Source organism: Parus major, chromosome 9 (assembly GCF_001522545.3).
Source record: "Parus major isolate Abel chromosome 9, Parus_major1.1, whole genome shotgun sequence".
Taxonomy (NCBI): Eukaryota; Metazoa; Chordata; class Aves; order Passeriformes; family Paridae; genus Parus; species Parus major.
This window is the reverse complement of record NC_031778.1, coordinates 7,606,012-7,631,143: the sequence shown is the minus strand read 5'-3', so window position 1 is coordinate 7,631,143 and position 25,132 is coordinate 7,606,012. Positions and strand designations below refer to the sequence as shown.

Sequence of the window (25,132 nt, the reverse complement as noted above, 5' to 3'; positions counted from 1 at the left end):
TTTGTTTAGTTTGCTTGCAACTTATGAGAGGTAGTTGTCTTTATCAAAAACTTCCACCAGTTCTTTTATTACTGCTTCTGTATGGTACCACAGTTCTTAGAAACATGCAGGCATGATTTTATCCCAGGTGGCTATTACATTGTTGCTTCAAAAATACCATTGTGTTTTATTTTGGCTTGTTTTCCTCTCTCAGTTGCTAGGAACAGATATAACTCTCAGAAGAGGGTGAGTAATAATCAGAACTTCTTAAATATCAACTAATGTGGGAGATAAAACTACCCAGGTGACATATTTGTAAGTGCAAGCAGTAGTAAAGCCATATGAGGAGTCATTATCTCCACATTTTTTAAATCATTTGTTGAGATGTATGTTGCTGTTTATTTAAAATACCCTTAGTACAAAGCTCCTGGGAATACCAGTTAGAATTGCAAGTCTCTCTGTGTGGGGGTTTCCATGGGCAGCTGTTCTTTGACCTTGCCCTACATGAGGAGTTTCAGGCTTTCATTTCTGGATTACTGACCGTCCTCTCTCAGTATCACACATTCACCTTAGCTCTCTCAAAATGCAATGACAAATCAGATTGCATTAATGGAAAATGCCGTGGCCTAGAAAACAGCTTTTACTGCTGACAGAATGGGCTGATGAAATCTGGGCTGGTAAGGTATGCTATTTTTGACTGTGAAAAGTAGCATTTTCTGAAGGTTTGCTGAATGCAGTAATGTGATTTCATGTTCCTCTTTGTTAGTTATTTCTAGCTGCTGGTGATGGTAATGGATGTTGTTAATGTTCAACATTTGATCAGCTAAGGTATGTGTCTGTCTGCTTTTCTTTCTTGAAATTTGCAAGGATTGTTATCAGCTCCGTGACTTTTCTAAGATGTCAAAAGCAGCTCAGAGAAGATGAAGGAAGGTCTGCTAAATCTATTTTAGAAGCCCATGAGAACCAATGAATGATTATGTGAAAAGAATTCAGTCTTCTGGCTGACTAAAGAAGTGCTTGCAGTAACTGTTGACTTGCACTGTTTTCCCCCAGCCTTGCCATGACCATTTAGTGAGGTCTGATTCACACTAATTCCCACAATCTCTACGTTTCATTCCCTGCTGAGGCTGGAATATTTGGATGTCTGTCCAGACACACAGTTCACTTTCTAATTAGCACATCAAGTGGTTTTTTTCCCTTGTTTTTTTCTTTTTCTTTTCCTTTTTTTTATTTATTTTTTATTTTTTTATTTTTTGATGGTCACAACCTCTTGTCCGACTCCGGGCAGGTGAAATTTCACAAGCACTTTATCATGGCTCATACCTCAAGCATCCGGACACACCTTTCTGATTGTCATTCATATCCGCCTGCCATTGCCTCTGGCATTTGCTGAGTTCACCTTTCCGTGTGATTTACTGCAAAACATTTTGTTTGACGACTCACTAACACACACTGATGGGGAAGTCTCCCCTCAAGAAGCTGAACTAATGATAGCCTTCATCTTTGCTTTCTTCAGATAGACAGATAAAAAATCAATCTGTTGGTATCCGTGCTTTAGACTTTGCACTTCTGGAGCATTCTTGAAACGTGGAAACTCTGACCCTGGATCTGTGAGTGCTTTGAATTGTAAATGCTCTTTGTCATGGGCTCTGTGTGCGTAACAAGGCGGGGAGCTGTGAGGCAGCCCTGGGCTCCCCAGTTGCAGAATTTCCAGTGCAATTGGGTTATGAGTCAGCAGCAGCTCTGTGAGTGTTCAGGTAACTCTGGATGCTGAGGCTGTTCCGTGATAGCATTTCTGGGAAACCTTTCAATATACCAGAGCAGCTGCTCTGTCTTCTGGCCTTGGCTTCTTTGGTGCATGCCTGAATAAAGTCACTAAGTGTTTGCAATACCAAAATCCACTTAGTGTTGGCGAAACTGATTCATATGGGTCTTATAAAAGATTGCTTATCTCCCATGATGAGTTGGGCACAACTGCAAAAATAGCTGTAAGTGTCACTTTCACAAAGCATAAGCAAATGCATAAGAATAAAATATAGCAAAAAAACCCATCTCCTCTCTTCCCCCAGTTGGTTGCTGATCTCATGTATTTGGGGCTCTGCCTGGCACAGTGCAGATTTACTGATCCATTAGTGGCTGCTGTTTGGCTGCACCTTCACACAGGAAAAATATGTCTAGAAAATAAACTTGGCACATCAGACACACCATAACTAATTCATTGCAGCCAGCACATTTCCTCCTGTTCTGCTTAACTGCCTCGAGTTTTGATTATGTACAAATTTAATGGTTTGGTTCTGCTAGAAAATCTGGGGTTTGTTTATTTAAATTTATATTTCTTAATGATTGCATGCAAGAGAAAGCGCTAAGTAATTACAAGTGAGGAACATGGAAAACTACTATGCTGAGTAGAGCATTAGTTTTTGGAAGTACAGGCTCTCCTATGGTTTTTAATAGTCTAATAAAAATTTTGGTAAACGAGTGACAACGTGCTTGCAGATTCAAGCAGATGGTGGTGGTCCCTGAAGGACTCCTTGCTGGAGCAGCCTGACAAATCCTCTGGGAACTCAGTTTTGGTGGTTAAAGGCAGAGTGCAAGTTACCCTTCTGTGGGGCGGGCACAGGGGAAGAGGCTCCGTGGGGCTGCTCTAGAGGATTTTCCATCTGTAGTTGTAAGGTGCCTCGCTATATGAAACTCAACAGTCAGAGGAACGCCAGGAAGACAGTGAAGTTTTGTAACATATTTTTTTATATTTTGGGAAGACCCTACCGGTAGTTGACAGAGACAGAGTGAAAAAGGAGGAAAAAAAAGTCCATTTCTGCCTCAGGTCTTCTGTCTTGGCTGAAGGTGGGAGTGGAGGTTGCTCTGTGACTTTGGGCTCTCTTGGAAAGTGAGAAATGTATGCTGAAAAAAGATTGTCTTGCATACCCAAGCAAATTTGTTTAATTTCTGTAAGACCACCGGGTCGACAGCATTTTAAAACCGTGCTCTCCTAAGCTATCTTAGATACAACTGGGATGTTGATGATAGCATTTTGTTAATTGTTGAGGCAAAATTAAGTCTTGATATGGTTTAGTGAGAGTAGATAAAGTAGTGCTCATAAGAACTCTGAGCTGATAGCTTATCGTATCAGGAAGAGCGTGAGGTGATCAGGGCGGACGTGAGTCACACGCCAGCTCCAGCCTTGCCACCAGATTTCTTTGCTGGAGTAAATTCTTGTGGCCTGGACTGAAGTCAGTGGTGCTTTTGGCCATTTCTAAATAGCTCCATGGTTACCACAATTAATTTCTTTATTATCTTGCACTAATTTATGTATCATGTAGATATTTGAATAAATAGCTGTATCGTGTCAACCACGGGAGCCTCTGAGCCAAAATGGAATGTTATTGTTGAGTTTATTTGCCAGTAGTTCTGTTGGAGACAGATGCTTTTCCAGATTAAGAAGTAAGACTGTGTTTGTTTTGTCACTTCCTCCTGATTAGCAGCTGTACCACATCCAGCAGGAATCGGAAGGGAAGCTTTCACTCTCGTGTGTCACTGTTGCTGGAGTGAAGGCTCTGTGGGCTGGGCTGTGTCCTGGGCTGTATCCCAGCCTGGGGACTGTGTGTGCCCTCTGGGTACCTGCTCTGGTGACCAGGGCTGCAGGAGGCTCGTGGCAATGTGACAAAGCCCCACTGGGAGTGGCTTGTGCTGGGGATGGAGTTGGCATCCTGGGATCTGTATGGAGGGAGGGAAGAAAACCCCTCATCATCATCAGCACTGGCTGACATTAACCCAGTCACCTGAGAAGTCTTCATTTGCTTTAGCAGTTGGTTTAGCTGCAGGCTCACTCCTCATGCTGGTACTGGTCTTGAAACTGTGTTATCATGCTGTGGTTCGTGTCTCCTGCAGTGCCTGGAGTGTGAGCTCCATCTCCCACAGGAGCAACAGGCACCTCCACCATGTAGCCTTTCAGCCACTGTGGCTTTGCTCTGGTACAGCTGGATTCACACTCTGGATGCTTCCCCTGGAGCAAGTCAGAGGGCCCTGCTGTCCTCTTGTAATTCATCATTTCTGCTGCTCACAGGTGTGTCTGCTGAGAGCCTCCCTGGAGCTGCCTGGCAGAGACTAGGTGGGAGAGAAGAGACCTGTCACAACTATCTTTGGTCATGCCTGACATCGGCCTCTTTTCCCCAGGACTTTATTTAATTTACCTGCTCATAAAAAGGGAGACATTCTGCAGGACCCTTGAAGAGTTCTGAAATCATCCATTAAATGTCTGCCTCTGTAAAAGCCCCTGCTTTAAAGTTCTACCAGGTGCTGTGCCCATTGCACAAGTGAACCAAATCCTGTACTCCTGGAGCAACAGCTGCGTTGTGAATCTCTGGGTTGCCTGGACCTGGAAGAGGGATGGGCAGAGCTCTGATTTGAAGATACCAATACATCTTATGAATTTAGGATAGTAGAGGATTTAAAAGCTGGGAACAGCTCAAATTGTAATTCTTCTTACCCAGAACCCCCAGCAGCCACTCATAAAACTGGTCTCTCTTTGGCTGCTCTTTTTCTGAACCTCTTGCTTTCTGGGTCTGTGACAGCAGGATCTACAAACCAACCTCTGTCCATAAGTGCCTTTCCCTCACTCTGCAGGGATGTGCAAGGATGAAAAGAGGCACTGAGTGCTGGCTTGGGGGAGACATCTGCTCTCTGCAGAGCAAGTGCTGATGAAGCAGAGTGGTGGAAAGCATTCTGAGTGCACCTGAATGGGGTCAGCAGCGAGAGCTGCTTTCCTTCTCCTGCTGGATTGGTGCAGTGCCACTCCTGGCATATCCTTCAGAATGTCATGGTACACAGCTTTACAGGGGATCCTGTGCTGGTGTTTCTGTTGATGACCTAACAGACTCTGCTTCAGAGCTATTTCCTCCTGAGGTAATTCCCTGTCCTGCTTTTATTTATTAGTGATAAAAGACTATCACAGATAAATAGGCATGTTCTCACTTGACTTGATAACTTACATGCCATTGCTGAAGGTGATTTACAATTTATACATGGAAAAGATTTGCTGATCTCATTAATAACTTTCCAAACATCTAGATAAACACGCTATTGCTCTGAATCAAATGAGCATGAAACAGCTGAGGTATTCACCTGCAAGGGCTTCTGGCACTCTGCTCTTTCCCAGACAACAGAAGTTTGACAAAAGAATGTGGGAACTGCCAAAACGCGTTTCTCCTCACAGCCACCCAGATCACCCTAAGGTGGGAGATTTCAGCTATTCTTGCTAAATTATTCTTCTCTATTGTAAGGCTTGTTGACAGGAGAAGATTCCCAGCTCTTTGATTTTTAAATAGGGTCTGCATTTCACATCTCTGAGACTGCAGCCCATGCAGGCATTTTGCTGCATCCTCTTGAATGTACTGCCAAAGCCTGAGATGCAAAAGAGCAGCTAAACCATCTCTACAAGCTTCTTCCATCAGGGCTGTAAAAGGAGAGTTGAGACAGCCCTGAGTATTCCCTGCTGAGCAAGGTTGTTGCCATGATTTGTTTCATCAGAAATAATCACCTCCTCTTGTTTTATGGGCATCTTGTTATCTGGAGATCTCCAAGTGCTCTATTGCTTAATTAAAGCTCACAACAGCTTTTAGGTGTTTCTATTGTGGATCTTACTGCCACTTGCTAAGTGGATAAACTGAGGCAGCGATATTGAAGCATACAGTCTGGGTGCCTGTGTAGCTACACCCTTCAATTTAGGGGGCTCAAAGGAACACCCTGCTCCCTCTTCTTCTGCTCCCTCTTCTTCTGCTCCCTGCTTCTTTCATGCCTTTACCTGCTGTGAGAGGGTTATCTGTAACATGGGGATCTCCCAGGAGCTGTAGGGAGATGAGCTGGAAGTTAGTGAGCAGAAGGTGAGGCCAGACCAGGCTGGGAGGAAAAGTAATGATTTTTTCTCTCTGAGACAGTAACACACACTGTTGTGTCCATGAATGCCAGAGGCAGGTCAGGCAAGCTGCTCTCAGCCTCTGTGGCACAGCCATGAATTGCACCTATCTTGGTCTCCCATGTAGGTGTGGGTTTGCACCTCGTTGTGAAGCTTCAGGCTGTAAGGGAGAACAAGAGTAGACAAATAGCTTCCAGATGGCTCCTGGCATATTTGGGGGATTGTAGGTTAGCCCAGTGAGGGGCACATCTCGCATTTCCTGGAGGTACTCAGAGGTGGTCTGGACACAATCCTGAGTAATGTGCTCTACAGAGCCTGCTTGAGCAGAGAGCTGGGAGTAGAGATCCTCCAGTGGTCCCTTCCAACCTTACCCATTCTGTGGAACTTCAACTTGATTTTCACATCTAGGAGAGAGTTGGGGGGAGGAAAAAAGCCATCTAGGGCAAGCCTGGCTGGTTTGAATCTTCCTCTTTCAGAACTTCTTTGGTGGTGAGTGCCACATTTAAGCAAGGGTGCACCTGCCTCAAGTCCAGCACTTCTGAAAAGGTGGGATCTGTGCAAAATAGAGAAACATGCAGCTTGAACAGATTTAGGGAGAAAAGGACAAACAATTGGTGCTGTTTCCTTCTTGCTGAAGTTGAGCTTTGTGCTAAATTTTGCACTGGTAATGAACTAAAAGTGCTCATGTGCTCCAAATAGCAAAGGGCAAAGAAGAGAGAAGCAACTCATCAATGTATGACCCTCTCTAAAGTGTCGTGGGTAATCAAGTGTGAAGTACTTAATGGATCATGATTTGCATGCCACTATTTTGATTGATGTACTACTTAGTAGAGGTTTGATAGTTTTTTATAGTGGTGTTGATGGGAGTCTCTCAGAAACAAAGGTATTTAAAAGATGTGTAGATGTGGCACCTAGGGACTTGGCTTGGTGATGGACTTGGCAGTGCAGAGCTAGCAGCCGGACTTGGGTTTTTTCCTAGCCAAATGACTCTGTAACCACCTCATCTATTTTCTTTAGTGCTGGGGAGAGCCAAAGCAGTGGTTTTTGAAGTCATTGTGTTCCCAGCATCTTTGTTAAACAGTCAAAAATAGTGCAGAGTTGTTATCTTACATAGACCCGGATCTCACCAGAACTGTCTATATTTAGGCATCTTCCAAAACCTTTGTGTCAAGCAAGTCTCTGGGGAGACCAAAATAGCTTTTTTTTTGTTGTTTATATATAATGTTGTACAGCCATCTAGAGAGGATGTGATGATTAAACCATATTAAGACATCTTGCTATAGCTCTGGAGATAGGGGGTTTAATTGTGTTCCAGGCTGCTCACAGTTAAAGCAGGAATAAAAAAAGCCCAGAAAAACACTGTAGTTTTTAGTTTGCTGGCATGACGTGGCTCCATCACACTCATGATACAAGTTCAAACAGTAGCAGAAAACATTACAGCTATGCTGGGTTCTGCTGCGGAGTGAAATTCCACTTGCACAAAAGAGACAGCATTAAGGGATTTAAGGGCAGGATCAGTCCTCAAAATCTTTCCTAAATAGACAATTTGTTAAGGAGTATTAATGCAATAATTATTTCAGCCAACTTGCAAGATCTCATTAGCCTGTATAAAATACAAGCACTTTTAAAATAACTGGGAGAAGAACGTGTTAGTTAGATGCTCTATAATATATTATGAGTACAAACTTTGCTAAGTCCAGGACCCTGAGATGGTTGTGTTAGGAGCAAATAGACATTTTAAACAGTAATGTCAGAGCTGTGTCAGGCCTTTCTGTCTTAAAGTGCTCAAGCTGATACTGTGCTCTAACATAGGCTTATCTAACTTTGGAGGTTTAATTGCCTTTCTGCAGAGCTGTTAAGATTTAGGAGATGAGAGATAATCCCAGGCTGGCTGGACAGTGCTTTTGAGATACAGATCTCTGTTCTCATCAGTGCTTTTACACCACTGGGGAGAGAAGCTTGTAAGCAGGTCTCCTGACAAGAGGATTAGGTCCTGTTAATGTGGAGATTCAGGCCAATTAATCAGCTTTCACTGGAGTATATCATAAAACTTCAGTAGGGATTTTTTTTTTCCCCTGTAAAATGTAGTTGTTAAAGAACAAAAATCGTGATTTTCTTTAAAAATTTAAATATTTAAAAAAATACATTTTTTTAAAAAATACCCCACCTTGTTTTACTTGAAAATCTGTCAGATTTGTGGTTCTCCTTGTGCTACTTCTCTTCAAGGGAATCCATCAACTTGTTTTTCTAATTGAGTAATTATTTGAAACTGATTAGTTGACTCATCCCTTAAATCTCACAGCTTGTATAAAGGTGATTAAACTTTGGAAGTTAGATGAAGTCTGTGATAGAGCAGAGTGACAGCCTGAGCACCGTGAGGAGCAGAACATCTGAGCCCTTGGCTCAGGCAGCAGCGTTTGAGGATGCCCGCAGCCCTTGGTGCTGGCAGGGCTGGAGGGAGCTTTATCGTACCAGGGCATCTGTTTGTTGCTTAAATACTTTTAAAAAGTAAAAATGCAAACAGTGACCTGCCAAGTCCCCAGTTCAGGGGCACATTCCTCTTTGTTAAAGCACTCAAACGTGCAGTTGTGTGTGCTTTTAGTGCTCTGCTGCCCAGAAGGAAGGGCCATGTCCCTGTGCCACTGCGCAGTGTCCCCAACGCTTCCCGCTGGTGGCCGTCCGCGCTTCGCTCCCACTGCCAGTCCTAGCAAATATCTTCCTGTAGAGAGCAGAGCAGGTTGGGATTTTCACTCCTTGTGGAAAGTGCCGACTTCTGAGAGGTTGTTTTTTTTGGTGTTTTTTTTTTTTTATTTGTGGTTATTTTCAGTCGTGAATTTTTTTACCTAGTCCTTGAATTTTTGGCTTTCTGTTTTTATTTTAATTTCAGACAAAAGCCCAGTGCAGCAAGTGTTCTGTCCAGGGGCTGATTTTCCTTGGTGAGATTTTCCAGCTGTTCCCTGCTCTGGTGCAGGGCTGGAAGCTTTGTGGGCTGGCTGATTGACAGAGCTAACGTGAGATCAGGGCGCTGTCAAAGACCAGGAGTGAGCATGATGTGGGAAATGTCAAGCTATTCCCCCCCAGCTACAACAGCTGTAGCAGAGAAGAGGGTTGCATTGATAAGCTATTATTATTAATAATACATAGAAATGTGAGATTTTCAAATTTGTACATTTTTAAGAGTTCTTTTTTTTAGCAATTGTGGCAAAGTTTAGAATAATACTTAGTAATTTTAAAGAAAAAAAAGCTAATTTTTCATTTTTGACTTTTCTATGTATGTACCTATTAAACTTAATATATGAATTGTATATGTATTTAATTTTTTTTGTTTATGATTTTAACTATCTAGTTTTTTTAGAAAAAGGGGACTGATGAAGCAGATTTCAGCTTCTGAGATGATTGCATTATCAGCATAATTATATTTCTTTTGCGTGAGGTACAAGTTGATTTCTATTATTTCTGTAGGAGACAAGCAAAGCATTTCTCTGTGTAAAACACAGGAGAACTGGTGCTGTTCCAAACCCACAAACTCTGTCCCTGCAGTGAGGATTTGGCAGTGTGGCTGTGCCAGCGGTGCCGTGGGTGCAGGCACCACAGCGCACAGTGCCCAAGCGCGTGGCAAAAACGTCTGAAGGCTGTGCAAAGAAAATGATACCCAGGTGAACAGGACCTCCTTGGCTGGGATTAATGGGCCATTCTGGTTCTTGTATCATACACCTGGGAGTTTTGTTAGTGCCTCTAGCTCTCCCTCGAACAGATTGCTCTGTCAGATGTCCTTTCCTGTTGTGCTTGTGCCCTTTGCTGAGCTGGAGACTTCATTTTTCATGGTTTATTTCCCTGGATTTCATGTATATTTAAAAAAAAAAGGCAAAAAACAAAGCAACCGTAGAAATTAAAGCTCTGGAATTCAGGTCAGAAGGTTTTGTCTTGTTCAGGAATTTTATCAGGAGGGCAGTGAAGAAGCCCACATAGGCTGGTGGGTTTTTAAAGGACAAGCTGCTGCAAGCACGTGCACAGCAGCTGCAGAAGGTAAAGAGGGTATTGCAGAAGGCTGAGGTGGATGGGCAGGGAGCCCTTGGCACAGCTCAGACTCACAAGAGAAGCACCCAGGAGAATTCTACAGTGTAGCCATTGCCTGAGGATGCAGAGGAGATGTTAGGAAAGCTTGGCTGGAGTTTGTCTGGTGTGGGATATGAAGGACACCAAGGACACCTGCTCCTGCAGGCACAGCAAGGAAGGCTGAGGAAAACACGGTCCCAGTGCTCAGGGGTGGAAGAGACCTAGTGACCAAGGACATGGCAGAGGTACTGAATACCTTTTTGTCTTGGCTTGCACTGGCAGTGTTGTCTGCTGGCCCTCCAGGTCCACCAGATTCTGTGAAAGTGAAGTGTTACAGGAGAGAACTGAGTACAGAGGAACTTAATTGAAGTGGACCTGATGGGATGTGCCTGAATGGATGTGCAGAAGGATCTGGCTGATGTCAGTGCACTGCCATTCCCTGCTGTCTTTGACAAGCTGTGGCAATGGGCACCTCGCTGTTAGCAGTGAGTGCCTCATCCCTTTCCCTCCTGAGGATTCAGTAAGTGACCTTGGATGGTGGTGGTGATTTGTTTCCACTCCAAAGGTTGCTCTAGCTCCTCACTTCTTTTAACTTTTTAAATTGAGGTAGGCAATTGACTTTCTAGTCTCCCATGAGCCAAATAAAAATCTGGCCACCTATCAACAGGGTGATTATCATGTCTCCATGGATGCACATCAGGCAAGATACTCTTAGATTTGCCAAAGACGTTTGACTCCTGATGTGACTGGCATCATGGGATCAGTCCCCAGCCTTAAATCAGCAAACCACAGGACTAGCAGCAGACCTGTAGCCAAGGAAGCTGTACTGGGGAAAAAATAACCAAAGATTTTAAATTTATTTTTTTAATGGTTGTTCAGATTGGGTGTGTAAAAAGCTCCTCCACTTGGTTTATGCTGCAGCTCTGCAAAGGAGGTCTGAGTACTTAACTTCCCTGGGTATCTGCATGTCCAGGTCCAGTGGCTGGGGTAGTCAGAGTTTGGGTTTCAAATCATGCTACGTTTATGTTCCAAGGTCCCTTTATTTCTGTTTTGAACTTCCTGAGTTTTTACCCAATCATGGAGTAAAGGTGCTCTGCAGTCAAACAGTCTAGACTCTTCCCCAGTGGGATTGTGTTTGTGTTTCCTCGTGTCACTCATGCATCAAAAATACATGCTTTGTGTGTAGAAATACTGGTTTTCTCATCAGAGATACGAGTTAAAGATGGGGAGCTCCTTTTTATGTGTAGCAATAGTACAGTCATTATTAACAGGAGGCAAAGATCTTACAGTGTGAACATCAAAGGAATCTGACGTTATTTGGAAAGAGCATTTGGTACATCACATCACATTCTACAACTTGACTTTTAAGAAATGCTCAAGAGAAAGATTTTTTTTTTTTTTTTTTTTCTTCCCCTCCTGCTTGGCTTCTAAGGATCTTTATTTATCACCCTCAGGGGCATTACAGTGAGTAATTAGATTGGACCAGGAGAACGACTTAATTTTACAAGAAACTCATTAATTCATCCTATTTTAAATCTTCTCATTTCACCCAAAACCCAATTATGCTTGTAGTGGCAATGATCTGGAAAGGCTTTGTCTCTTAGGTATGGGGGGGCACTGGGACTGCCGGGGTATTCATGTCGGGGAGACAAGGGTGACTCCCTTTCTTTGACTTTTAGGTCAAAAGACCTAGTTGCTGGGACAGCTTGACAATTAGAAAACCCTGATGAGCATTTGGAAGTAAAACAGCTGTACAATAACAGAGGGGTTCATGGTGCGGGGCAGAAAGCTCATCAAAAGAGACTATCCAAACAATTGAGTTCTATAATTAACACACAAAAATCTGTTCAGAAATGGTAATAACAGTAAAAGGAGGCTGAGAAGATGCTGCCTTCTTATGTGGCAGATGTAGTTCTTGTTATGATGTGAGAGAGAAAATCCATCCTCTTAGAGACTAAGAACAACATTCAAGGGGAAAAGTAAAAGTAACTTCTTGTTCCGAAGGGTGTAGTTAAAACGTGAGCTCAAAATATTTCCAAAGAGAAGAGCTGTAGAAAAAGTGATGAAACACATCAAATGTGCTATCAAAGTATTTTTTCAAGTCTTTAAACATAAATTTCTTTTCTCACTGAAACGTATAAATGTGACATTGAAGTATCTCTTATTAAATTATTTTATACCTTGTCCTTCATTTCACTATTATTGGAATTTTTCTTTAAAGTTGGCTACAATCATTGACTTAAAAGTGGTTTTCCCTCTTCTGTTGTGTGTGGAGGGAGATTTGAGTCAAAATCTCAAGGAATTTTGAAGTTTTCTTGCGTATGTAGCTAACATGTTTTTCTGCCTCAAAAAGCATAAACTGACAATTGAGCTGAGTCCACAGGTTTTAGCAGCATTGCTCACTTGCCTGTGACAATAAATGTTCTTGGGGGTGCAGAGGGTTCCTTTTGGGCAGCAGGAGCACGGTTTGGTTGTGGTCCTGTCCTGCTTGGGAGCCCTTTCCCTTGGTTCTCGTGTGGAGAGCTCAGCCTTTGGCACGGGGCTCTCTCGGCCATGGCTCTGCAGCCAGTGCAGGACTGCATCCCACTGGGCTTTTGTGAATAGGCACTTCAGAACATCTCTGTCACATTTGCTTCTAATAGCAGTTTATTGACTTAACTGGATTTACTTGAGCAAAACCACGTTTCTGTGCTTGTTTTTCTCCCTATTCACTTTATTAGGTTCTAATCAGAAATCAGTATTTTCTTGGTTACAAGTCCTCCTCTTCAGCAGAGGCTGAGGATTCAAGCAGGATTTCTCCTGCCTTTGGTCCCTGGTGTCCAGGGCTGCTGCCAGAGCTCCTGCCCAGCGGTTTTCAGCTCGGGGCTGGCCCTCTGGAGCCTTCCCATCCCATCACTGCTCAGCTGCCAGCCGAGCTCAGGGTGTCTCCTGTCCCTGCCTCGGTCCTGCTCAGCCTCCAGGCGCTGCCAGAGCCTCTGCCTGGCGCTCCCTGAGATGTTTTCAAGATATGCACTGCATTTCTAATGGTTTAGGAACTTGTCAGCAAAGAGGTTGGGATGATTGCTTTATCCAAACCTTTGTGAACATTACACAATTTAGATTTTTTTTTTTTAAGGACGATTAGGTATGACAGAGCTCTTCCAAACTCAGATGGAGGGAATTATTGCTATTTCCACAAGCATAAAGGAACAATTTAAGAGCAAGTACTGGGAGATTCTTTTAAAAACCTCTAAATTTGAAAGAATAACTTTTTTCAGTATTTCCCCCATCCCCAAATAAAAAAAAAAACCAACAACATAGCTTATTTAAAAATATTTAAAACCAATTGAAGTATTTTGTTGTAGCAGTGTTTAAAAAGAATGTGATTAGAGGAGTTTTCAAATTCTGAAATTGCTGTCTGAAATTTTTTAGTAGAAAATTCAGCATTTGGAGAGACCAAGCAAGCAGACTTTGCAGCCCACACACGTATTCTTCCTCTTTTTTTTTGAGGAAACTTTAAGTCTGAAAATCAGGTTTTAATGTGAAAACTGAGTTGGAAAAACAGCTTGAGGAAATTTACATCTAGATTTGACTGAAGTTCCATAATTCTTCAGAACAATTTTTGCAGTTTTGACATGTATCACTCTGATATATTTGGAAAAGAGAAGGAAAAAAACATGTAGGCAAGGCAAATTGCATGGCAGCAATGTTTGCTATATCTTGTCTTGCCTTAAGAGAAATAGAAATCAAATAGATTTTAATATTATAACTCAAAGACATCAGCATGATTATTTCAAGCTGATGGCCATTTAAATTAATGTGATTTGTTCTGAGGAGAAATGGTGAACTGAAAATATTTTTGTTTGACAATTTCCTTTGGAAATGGTGTAGTTGGTTATAACCATGTTACACTTGTGAGTGACCTGAATGTGAGAAAAGGTTTTTCTCCTTTAAAAAAAAATATATATATAAAAAAAGAAACCTAACAGAAAGAACTAATTAAGGCAAAGCTAAGAAATTGAACTCAAAGTTTGCATTGCACATGTGAACTAATCTTTTTACAAAGGCATCTTTCGAAAACTGTGTAAGAGCCCCATTCATGCTGGGTCTCACCCAGCAAATCCTTCCTAGAAAAGCAGCTGCCTGAAGATTTGACATGAGCAAGCAATAAAGACTTCCAGGGAATGAGTTCTGTACAGGCTTCTTGTTTGCCTACTAAATCATTACCCTTCAAAAAAAAGTCCATCCCTAGTTGTAATAGGTGTGTCAGCAGCACTTCATGCTAAGAACAGCTTTTACAGGATTAGGTTTGGGTTTTTAAGTGGTGATACCATGGAGCTCTTGGAGGCAAAGAACTCCTGGCTTAATGCAGTACATTCCCTAATGCCCTTTTATGTCTCTTATGAAATGTGGTGAATCTCCAAGCACGCTAAAATGAAGAAAACTGTCCTCAGGAGTAGTTGATTTTTGAAGCAAAATGGCTGTGTGTGCTTCAGGAGCAGCCACTGTGATTGGAGAGCTTTCTTCAGGTCTTGAAATATTAATGATCTTGGCTTAATATAACAGAAAACAAAACACAGTGCGTGAAACAAAGGGGGGGAAAAATCCTTGAGTTACAGAATGTTGACCTTGCAGTACCCACTGGATACATCTATTCCCTTTTAAACCACGGAGAATGAAAAGACAGGGAGGAATAGTCACAAAAATCTTTACCTGTGACATTTTCTTGTCTTTGTAGAAGCATGTTATAGCCCTAATAGGATTTTCAGCCTTGAGCTAGATTGTTGAGTAGATGAGTATTTTAATACCCCAAATATGCTGAAGATGTTTAGAAGCTCAGTGTTTAATGATTTCTGTGGATTGTGATGTTCATATTAAGAATAATATTAAAGTTTACATGTTTAGTTTTTAAAACTGTGAGTAATAGAAAGAATTTTGTGGATAAAAGCAGTCAGTTTGGTTTCCTCTTGTATTCTGTTTTTCAATGCTTTGTCTTTATATATGGCAGCAAGATCCTGCCTGTGGGAGTGTGTCCTGGTCATGTACAGACTTAGGCATATTTCTCATCTGAGCTGTGACAGTGAAAACCAGGAGTAATATCTGAGACCAGTATCTGCCACTTGACTGCTGCTATTGTTAAACCCAGGACATGTAGTGATACAGCAATTTGCTCACCAGATAGTGCAAATCACATATAAAAAAATTAAAAAAAGAAGGGTTATTATCCTTGTTTGTTTATTTTGCTGGGCAGTTCCCATCCCGAGCAGAATAAGCAGTTTTCCGGGTGTTGCCTTTGCATCCTGCCAGTGCCTGGCTGACAGGCCAGACACGGTGGGTTTGAATTTGTGTTCAGGGACCAAAATTGCTTCTGACGTGGTCAGACTGGGCTTGACCCCTGTGATTCTCCCTGCCAGAGCTGTGGCTGCCGATTTTAATTGAAACCCCAAGGCTGTTTGAGGCATGGCCAAAACACACCTTGCAAGCCAAACCTTATCTAGTGCCATGTTGGATGTGAGCTCTGGAAGCACAAATCTCAGTCACTTGAGCAGTGTGTTTTCACCAGGTCCTCTGGTGCTGTGACAGCCCCGGTGAGTGACTCCGGGCTGATCTCCCAGCGCTCTCGCAGGTGGCGTGCGGCACATCGTAAAGTCAGGACTTGTTAAGGACATTTCATAAAAGGCTTTGGCTAATAAGAATGAAGTAACTTGCTCTTTTTTAAATGTGTTACTAATATCCCTCTCCATCTCCCACTGGAGGGCTTTTTAAGAGAGAAGCAGGGAAAGAGTGAGGGGGACTAAGGGAAGGTTGAAACAGCAAGAGCGAGCCCTGGCTGTGCAGGGCTTATGCCCTCCCAACAGGAGCCTGTGTGTAGCAGGGGAACCCTAAAGGTAGTGTAGGTGATAAATGACAAGATGTGGGAGTGAGTCACACAGTAAATACTGGGAACAGCCTTTCTTTTTTACTGGTTTGCATGCCTGGGAATTTTCTCTCTTCTCTGCAGTGCTAAAAGCCCGTGGTGATTGGTGGGCTTTTTTCTCTAGCCAAGGGAGAAATTTCTAGGATGACATACCTGTTAGCCACCATGAAAATGTGTTATTAATGATGCCAATGAGTTTTTTCCAAGTGATGTAAAAGTAGCCTTTTGTGTAAGTCCTGCTTTTATGAAGCTGATGTCACCGAAAGCTTGGCAATCTCACGTGGGCTTGGGTGGCAGTGGTGCACTTACTGCTGTGCCCCAGCTTTGAGCAAGGGAGAGCACTGCTGATCTCCCTTGGGGAGAAAGAGCCAAATTCTGCCTTGCCAGGAGGGAGATGTGCCATTTCCGGGCATGCTGGGTTCCTGTTCCACTCCCTCTTAAAAATTGGCAGTGTTTGATCGTCAGCTGCTATTCCTTAAGTGGTCATGGAATAAACCAATTGCACCCCTTTTGTCAAGCTCTGTGTGTGTGGGGTGCAGGTGGACATGGGTTAAGCCACATGCAACTCCACAGTAGAGCACAAAGGGGCAGCTGATTTTCTGGCACTGTCAACAGAAGAGTGTAATTTTTATTTTTTTTTTTGCCACCTCTAAGCCAGCTTTTAAAATGGCTCTTGTTGGAATTAGAATTCAGTATCCCCTGACATAGGACTACTCATTAAGAGTGTGATGATTGTTAATTCTTCACCTGGGGCTAAGAGGACATCATTAGATCTCTTTGAAATGTCTCCTGCCTTGATTTTGAATGGGTAACCTAGCAATTTATGATCACAGCCCAGGCCAGTAACACTTTCCCTTCCTGTTCTTCCATCTAGCTTGCAAAATCGGATACTACAAGGCTCTCTCGACAGATTTTGCCTGTGCCAAATGCCCGCCTCACAGCTACTCCATCTGGGAAGGCTCCACGTCCTGCACCTGCGACCGGGGCTTTTTCCGAGCGGAAAATGACGCTGCCTCCATGCCCTGCACTCGTAAGTTCAGCTTTGAACAATCTCTTGCCCCTTTTACCACCCATTTCTTCTCTGTGTCTCTAAAAAGCGTTCTGCTTTTGGTATTCAGTAGCTCTTATGGCCCTTTGCAGATGCAGGTTGCAGTTTGGCTCACCCTTCTGAGTGGCAGTGTTAGTTCTCAGCCTCAGTTCCTAATGGTGGCATGGTTGTGCTGACCCTCGTGAGCTTGCAGTGTAAATAAATCAGGAGACACAAAAGAGGGACTTGCACACCTTAGTATCTAGATGTGTATAAGAGACAGGTTGTGCTGACCCTCGTGAGCTTGCAGTGTAAATAAATCAGGAGACACAAAAGAGGGACTTGCACACCTTAGTAACACAGGTAGAAGTAAAATACAGGCCTCAGTTCCAGTCTGAGCACATGGCCAGTAGATCACATCACCTTTCACCTCTTTAAAATATCCTTATTTGTAGAAATTGTGAAAGCTTTCTGTGTAATGGTATGACCTCAGGTGTAAACAGGTAATATTTATAATCTCATTATATTTCTAATTTGCTTGAAATATAGCTGGTGACCCTTGGGAACTTAAGTGTTCTTCTGGAAGGGGTGGTAATAATAAATCTTAAACTTTAATGAAACAACCCCCAATGCACAGTTTATTTTATATATATATTTATACATTATTTCATCCTGTGTAGGTAAATACATCATGTGCAGCAAATGGAATTTGCTTGAGTTCCTTCAAAATGCCTTCATCAGGGAGAAGGAGAGATGCATTGAGCACAGTCACAGGGTTGCTGGATGAACTTCTTGTCCTATATGTTGGTTAAAGGCTCGTGCAGTCCAAGACCTGGGATTCCAGGCATGTCCTGGTGTTAAATTGTGATCATCTAGTTCTTTGGTTTTCACTTTCTTAGGAACAGAGCAGTTTGAAACAATAAGTGAAAGGGCTGTATTTTACCATGTATTTTATCCATGTGTGGCTTTCCCTGAAAGCTATTGGAAGTGTTTCCAGATTTTTGGAGTTCAGCTGTACGTTTATGTAGAGAAAGTGTGTGTGTCTGAGTGAGGGAAAGCCGAGATATTTCTTTAGTAACATTTTAATATATTGAGAATTAATTTTGTGAGAGATGACTCACATTTATTTAAACCTTACTTTCTCCCTTACAAGGCAGAAACAGAATATGTCCATAACTAAGTTAGCACTCATCCCTTCCCCTCACCCCCTTGATTCCAGCTGTTCTCCAGTGATTTCCTTCTTTTCAGCAGTGAGTTTTGCTGGGTGGTGGTTGAAGAGGCCAGGGCATAGCCAAGAGCAGCTGCTTTTGCTTAGTAGGAAGCAGAGTGGTGCATATATCCCTTGCCAAGTATTGACTGGGAATGGAGCTTAACTGTATTGTGAAACCTTGCCTAAATGGGCAAGAACATGCTTTCTATAATATAATTTACACTACTAGATCTAAAATGTGACCAGTTTGATAGGAAAAATGTCCTTCTGCAACAACAAAACTATTGTTTGGAATGTATACCCTAAATAACATTATACTAACAAAAGTTTTTCAAAGCCCTGGTCCTTGTGAATGATATCTTGACCAAATTGAAATCGAATTAGTAATCAACTGGTTGAATTTAAATAGGCATGTGCAGTTAGTGAAGTACGAGGAGAGAGGAAAACATTTCCAGATGTGGAAATCGTAGGCAAATGATATGTATGTTTGCTGGTATTGCAAAATGCACCCCTGCAAGCTTAGCCCTTTTTTGCCAAGTCTTGGGCCTGCTGCAGGCACTCTTCTCCAGTCCTGTCTTGGGGGGTCAGACAAAGCTGGAGTTCCTGATCTTAGTCTTTTACCTCAAAAATACAAAGAGGGAAGGAGAACAGGCAAAGGCTGTGGTGCTGGCCTTCATCTCTGCAGCAGCCCAGGAGGACTCTGCCTGCAGAAGCAAGCCAACACCAAAATCCTATGGACTCCTGCTCTTGGAAAACAGGCCTGTCTCTGGAGGTTCTGTTCTGTAGCTTTGAGTTTTCCTGTAGCTGAAGGGCTTCTTTTCTGCGATCCAAGGTGAAGGATGAGGCAGGAGGTGTTCTGAGCTGGCCTGTGGGGCTGCTGTGCCTGCTGGCAGCCCCCTGAGCCCTGCCCTAGCTGTGATTGAAGGGAGGTGGTGCTGCCCAGGTACAAAACAGGGCTCTGTGGGCTCTGCCTGTGCCACACTCCCCCTCTGAGAGGCCTTCTGCCCGTGTGTCTGGGGCAAGTGACAGCATTCACAGGGCCTCTGCTGGAGGAACACCCTTCAGAAGAAGGGAGACGTTCATCTGACTTTCCTGACAAGATGTGTAGACAGAAGGGAGCATAAACATCGAAGGTGCTTTCAGGTGGATTCAGACTGTAATCAGTTCTTACCAGTTGGTTAAACCAGGTGACAAACCCAATTCCCTTGTGCTGACAGCCATAATAATCTGGCACCTTCTTTGTTCATTATGCTCTCTTTAACTCTGGTATTCTCATTCGGGCCTGCATTTAGTAATCGCTCAGTGTGACGGCACGCTAATGAAGAAATAAAACACAGTATCTGAGATCCATTCTTCTAGCAAAAGGATAGACTCTGCTCCACTGGCTTGTAAAATCAGGTTTCTGTTCACTTGGAGAACTATTAGACCAGGTGAATAAAAGTAACATTGGATAATTTGGAAAGAACACCTGGAATGGACTGTGGATTGATCCCTTCTTTATTATTACTAAACACTTTTTAAGATTAAGAACTTCAGCCTTCTTAAGATGTGTTTTTGTAAAGCTTTGACCCTTGCTATTGATTTCCTTTAGTAGTAAACTGGCTGGTCTTGTCACTTATCTTGCCTTCTAGGTTGGGGGAGGAAGATTGTTAGGGCTTTCCATTAGCTTGATTGTGTTAGTGGATGAAAGGGAGTTGGAGAATTCCGCTTCCTTTTCCTTTCTTTCGATTCCTAGGATAAGTAACAAAAGCAGTAACTACTTCCTGGTGTGCTGGCCAGGAGAGGTGCTCCAGAGTTTTCCCTTTCCATAATACTACTCTCTGACATTGCCATCCCTTGCTGATCTGTAAAAACTGTGTCTAATCTCAGCTAAGCCAGGCATCAGGCTCCTAAACAAGTTACTCAAAGTCTGCTTTTAGTATTCTGCTCTATTTTAGCTCTGCTAGAGTGAGTAATTATGTGTGGTGTAAAGTTTGTGCAAGTAAGAGCAGGATGTGGCAGTGTGGGTGTAGAGACAGTGGAGTGGGCTGTGTTGAAGGCCAGAGACTCTGGCATACACGTGTTTACTGGAGCATCTTTCCCCTCAAACTTGCCTCCTGGGGATAGTCACCCATGTGTCACCACCGAGGGGCAGAGCCAGCCTGGGTCTGCTGCTTTGGCCAAACTTGGGAATTCAGACTTTGAGCTCTGAAGCACAGGGGGCTTGTCAGCTGTGTGCTTGGGCATGGGATGGGATGATGGACTTGTAATGCACCTGAGCCCAAACCATGGAAAACACGGATGCCTTTCCCTTTCAGAAGCATTGCAAAAGTAATGTCAAGGCCACTCTACAGACTTTCATTATATTTCAGTCCTTGCAGAGGGGAAGGGTCTTTCATAAGGTTAGCAATGTGATGGAGAATAAATTGCCTTAGCCACACATGAATCCATGAGGCAGGAAAACAAATCAGTCTCAATCATGGCCCTTGTCCCTGAATTCCCTTCTCTGTAAGGAGATATCCTGTGAATTGCAGCCTGGTGCAGGCAGGTGCAGTTCCCACCCAAATTAATGGGCGTTGCTCCTGTGTCCCCACCATTAATGAGTTGGGTTCTCTGACTCTTAACAAACAATGCTCAGATTATGAGCGAGAATGGGACGGTTTTGTATTGTTTATATTGTCTGTTTGATTCAAATTATTAATGATTTTTAATTGGGAGCCCTTTACAAAAGAGAGATTACCATCATGGACTGTCCAGCTTGAAATCTGCCTCAGTAAATGACCCTGAATAATTTAGTCAGTTGTGTCACCCAAACAGGGAGTGATGGATTGACTGATATTTAGTCATGGCCCGAAATATTTCAAAAACAGTTGAATTTAAGGCAGTTTATACTGGAGAAGTTTGGAAATAGTAAGAGGAGATTTGGTGAGATGCAAGAGAAGAGTGCCTGCTTTAAAAGGACCTTCTCCAGTCTAGGTTATCAAGAAACTGAATAGCCTGACTTCAAACAGCAAACATCACTTACTTGTCTTTACATTCCCCTCTTCTAATTGAATTTAGTGCACTGCTGTATTTCCTTCAGAAAGTATATTGTTTTTAAATTACCATTTCAGTGCTATTACTCAAGGCTCCTGCTTCTAATGCTTTCTGACAGTTATCAGCATAATGAACCATAATGAAATGATGAGCAATCTACAGTGGAAACTCAATGAGAATTCCACTAGAGCTGTGTGACTGTGTTGTTAAAATTTGAATGCACATTAAAATAACACTGTCCTTATTTGTTTCCAAGGTCAAGGCTTTAAAAAAGGTCTGAAAGGTCTAAACGCTTCAATTTTGTTAATGTTGCAGTCTAATATATACATTTAATGCAATTTTGTGTTACATTTAATGTATCTCAGAGATAAATATTTGACCTGCATTTTCAAAAAAAGAGTGGATTTACCTACCTAATAACTGTGGCTGCAAATTAATGATTGCATAGGAGCTGATTATTTGAGCACATGCTTATAATGATTGCTTTGACTCTAAACAATATAAATAAGCAAATGTGCTCTTTTTCCTTCAACTTAACTTGCTCCTTTTCTAAGTTTCCAGTGGGATGTGGATTATCACCGTTGTGGCTGCTAGGAAAAAAGACAGCAGGATACACCAGACAATCGTGCTGGCTACTGCATTACAGGAGGCTTTGCTCTGGCTTTGCAACATTTCAACACTTGTGCTGGCACTACTGCAGTCTTCTGGAGTAAGAGGTGTCTGCCAGTAAAGCTTTTGATCTTCAGAATTTAAATTTATGACATAATAACTCTTCCACATCTTTATATACATATATGTTTGCACCTTGAGTAAATGATATTGTTCTTAAAACAATGCTGTGATATTGTTCATTATGTCCATTGTACATCAGAATGCCTTTTAAGCTGAAGCACAGAAGTTACAAGAGCGGAGGGAACGGTGGGTAGTGGCTGTAAGGAGAGAATGATTTTTCTTCTCCACGTAGGCTGGGAAAATAGACCATCCATCACTGCATCGCTGCCAGACCGAGAGAAAGGGATTGTGAGTGATGGGAATCTCAAAGGAGAAAGCTGTCTCCCCTTGTGTGTGACGGACGGGCTGAAGGAATTGAATAAGAAGGGGAGTGGTTATGGCTTGAAGAGAAGAGACGAGAGTAATTTGACAGTGTGTGTTTATAATCAGTAGACTCGAAATCATCACTCCTTTAAATACAGAAACTGTTTATTAGCTGTCTTCTGATTTTCTGGCCAGAGCCTTAAATTAACAGAGACATTTACTCAATTAAGTGGGGGCTTTGATTTGGTTAGTCAGGACCCAGTTCTGTAGAGCTGTTTAAGTAAATTAGAGGGCAAACAGAATAAGAAATTCAGCAGCTGGGCCAATTACAGAACAACTTATTTTTCTGGTTGGATTTCTTTCCTGTCAGACTGTCTGATAACTTTCTGGTTTCCGCAGTGGAATTCTTTTTTATCTCGAAAGAGTGAGTGAACACAGGTGGTATTGTCTGTGTGTCAGCACAGTGCATTAGAATAGATGAGATAACATGTCTTAGCATATGTGACAATGCAAAATGTTCTTTTATGGCAGCTCTTGGAAGAGAAGCCTAGACCCCAAAGGAGTGGTACCTGCAAACATCAGTTTGGCCATACCTCTGCCAGTGGTAACTGGACCTCTTTGCTTGACTTCTTTAGCCTCTTTAGGAGAGGAGATATTAATTGGATTGTTCTCTGGGTGAAAAGAACAAAGCCTATTGTGAAGCTGGTAACCAGGGGACTTTTGGCAAGTAAATAGGAAATTGTACATTCCAGTGAAATGGGTATTTTGTCACTGGCGTTGGTCCAGGATCCCTGGCTTGGCAGAACTCCCGCTGAAGTCAAAGGAACCTTGCCCAAGTAAATAAATGAAGAATTGTTTACCAAATCATTTGCCTTATTATACCCCAGTTGTAAAGCTAACTATGCACAGAGAGGAGAGAAGGTGGAAATGGAGCAGATGACTGGTATTTTAAGTGGCTGCTGCATCTTGCGGCCTGTTGGCTTTGGTCTCGCCGGTTGTAAAACACATAATCTGTAATGATAAATGGTCAGGAATAGCTAGGCAGACAAGAAGTGAGGGTTGTCCGAGCTGCCTTTGCTTGTGTAAATTAGCCCACAACAACGGGGGACCTGTCCACAGCTGCTGAAAGCAGTAATTAGTGGCAGCAACATACACAATGTCACGGGAAAGTGTGGGCTTTATTTGCAGGCTTAAACATCCAGGACCCAGGTATTTACTGTGCGTTAGAACTTTTCTTTCAGATGGTTAGAGATCAAAAACAAAGGCATATCTGAAGGGCATTGCAGCTCACATGCTGAAGCATCATTGACAGCTCCACTGCTGTACAGGTTCAGTGAAGCCTTATGAGATGGAAAGAGGAGGTGAAAGTGCTTCCTCTTGAACACTGTGCCTGGCACTGCTTTGCCAGACATTTTAGTCACTGAACTTAGGGAGTTTAAAGACATTGATGATTTAATAATTACTTTCTTTCCATTCTCTCTGAAAATAGTAAACTCTCTATTTCAAGCTCAGCCCTGCCCCCAGGGAGATGATTCTAAGATCATGATCAAATTAAAGAGGCATTTATTAGAGTTGTTAAAGGGCATCCACACAGCACCATCGTGGTGAGGCCTTTCTGAGAGAGCAGCAGTGTGACCCCGTGGGTGAGGCTGGCAACACCACCAACAGCCTTAGCTGAGCCCCAGTGCTGCCTCTGTGCCTGAGCCAGCCCTTTCAAAGGCACCTGATGAACTTGCATTGGCGTTTCATTGCTCTCTGCAGATATGCTCCAAAGATCTTTGGAAGTGTTCATTGTATGGATTATTTTTTTTTTTTTGTATACCTCTTTATTTGGTCTCTTTATTCTTGCTGTGTTACACACAAGAGCTGGCTCTCAGATCTTGTATGGCAGATGTGCTAAACTTTTCCCTGGTTCTGACAGTGCATTTCTAGTCAGGTTTCCTTGCTATTAGACAGTTGGATGCTTGCTCCCAGGTGCCTGCTGCTCCTTTAACTTATCAAAGACTTTGCTGCTCCTCTGTAGTGCAGCCAAGGCCAAGCTGCCAATTCAAAACAGGCCAGTTCATCCTAGGCTCCTTTTAAACGACGGTGAGTCATTGCAGCCTTCCCTGTTGTACGAATCTTGTTTATTATGTAGCAAATTAGCTCAAGATTTGTGAATACCCTCAGTTCCCTTTGAAATCACGGCAGATGAAGAGGGTCAGCCTCTGGAGCAGGCTCATAAAGAGGATCCTTTTGTCAGTCCTGGTCCAAAGCCCATTGAGGCCTCCTCGTCTGCCTGATTGACTTCGATTAGCAAACACCCATAGCTGATGCACAGCTGCATTTAACAGTATTTTTGTAGGGCTTTCACAGTTTTAGGGTGAAGTTAGAAAGCTTCCAACTGTAGCAGGTTAATGTATTATTTTTAATACAGTATTTTAATATTTTTTGTTTGTTAAAATAATTTTGAATCCTTATCAAGCTAAAGTCTGCTTTTTCTGCCTCAAAAAAGAAGTGATATTTTCTTCAAGGAGAGTGCAGGAATGGTTTAAGAAGATTAAAGTCTTTTCTACATGCTTGAGGTTTTCTGATGTCTGGTGGGAATTGCCAATGAAGCTTCCTTCCGATTTCACACTGTCAGGCGAACGCAGGCTGAATGCAGTGTGACAACCCACTAGAAAATAATTATCCACTGCCCTGGCTGCAGAGACATCCGTTACCTGCTGGAGAAATGTGCTTTTACACATGTGCCCACGCAGATGGAGTATTTTTTTAATCATTTTCTCCTTCCAGGGCTCAAAAGTTTCATCCCCCTAGTTACTTAGTCACATACATACCTTTTAGAAAGCATCTTTCTTTTAAAGGAGGTGCATTTCAAACACACTGATCTGGTGACTGACAGGATGCTCCTAACAAAGGCTTGCCTTCTTGAGGGTATATATTTGAAATATCTCCATTAGCACTTCCATGGAGAGTGTGGGTTTCAGCTTGTGTTTTTAATAGATCTCCTCCCACAGCCAG

General features: G+C 42.7%; 1 protein-coding gene across 4 annotated transcripts in view; it reads left to right on the top strand.

Annotated features, from left to right (window-relative positions):
• Nucleotides 1-25,132, top strand: part of EPHA4 (EPH receptor A4) — a 106,625-nt gene that overhangs the window by 24,905 nt on the left and 56,588 nt on the right. For 3 of the 4 annotated variants that reach the window (XR_004498685.1, XR_004498686.1, XM_033516691.1), the window contains exon 4: nucleotides 16,717-16,872. Coding sequence is in view for 2 of the 4 variants with exons in the window: in XM_033516691.1 (XP_033372582.1) it covers nucleotides 16,717-16,872 (156 nt within the window). In the remaining 2 variants the exon portion in view is untranslated. Of the gene's footprint in view, nucleotides 1-16,716; nucleotides 16,873-21,648; nucleotides 21,888-25,132 lie in introns of those variants that run through there. The other variant, XM_033516692.1, reaches the window with a different exon arrangement.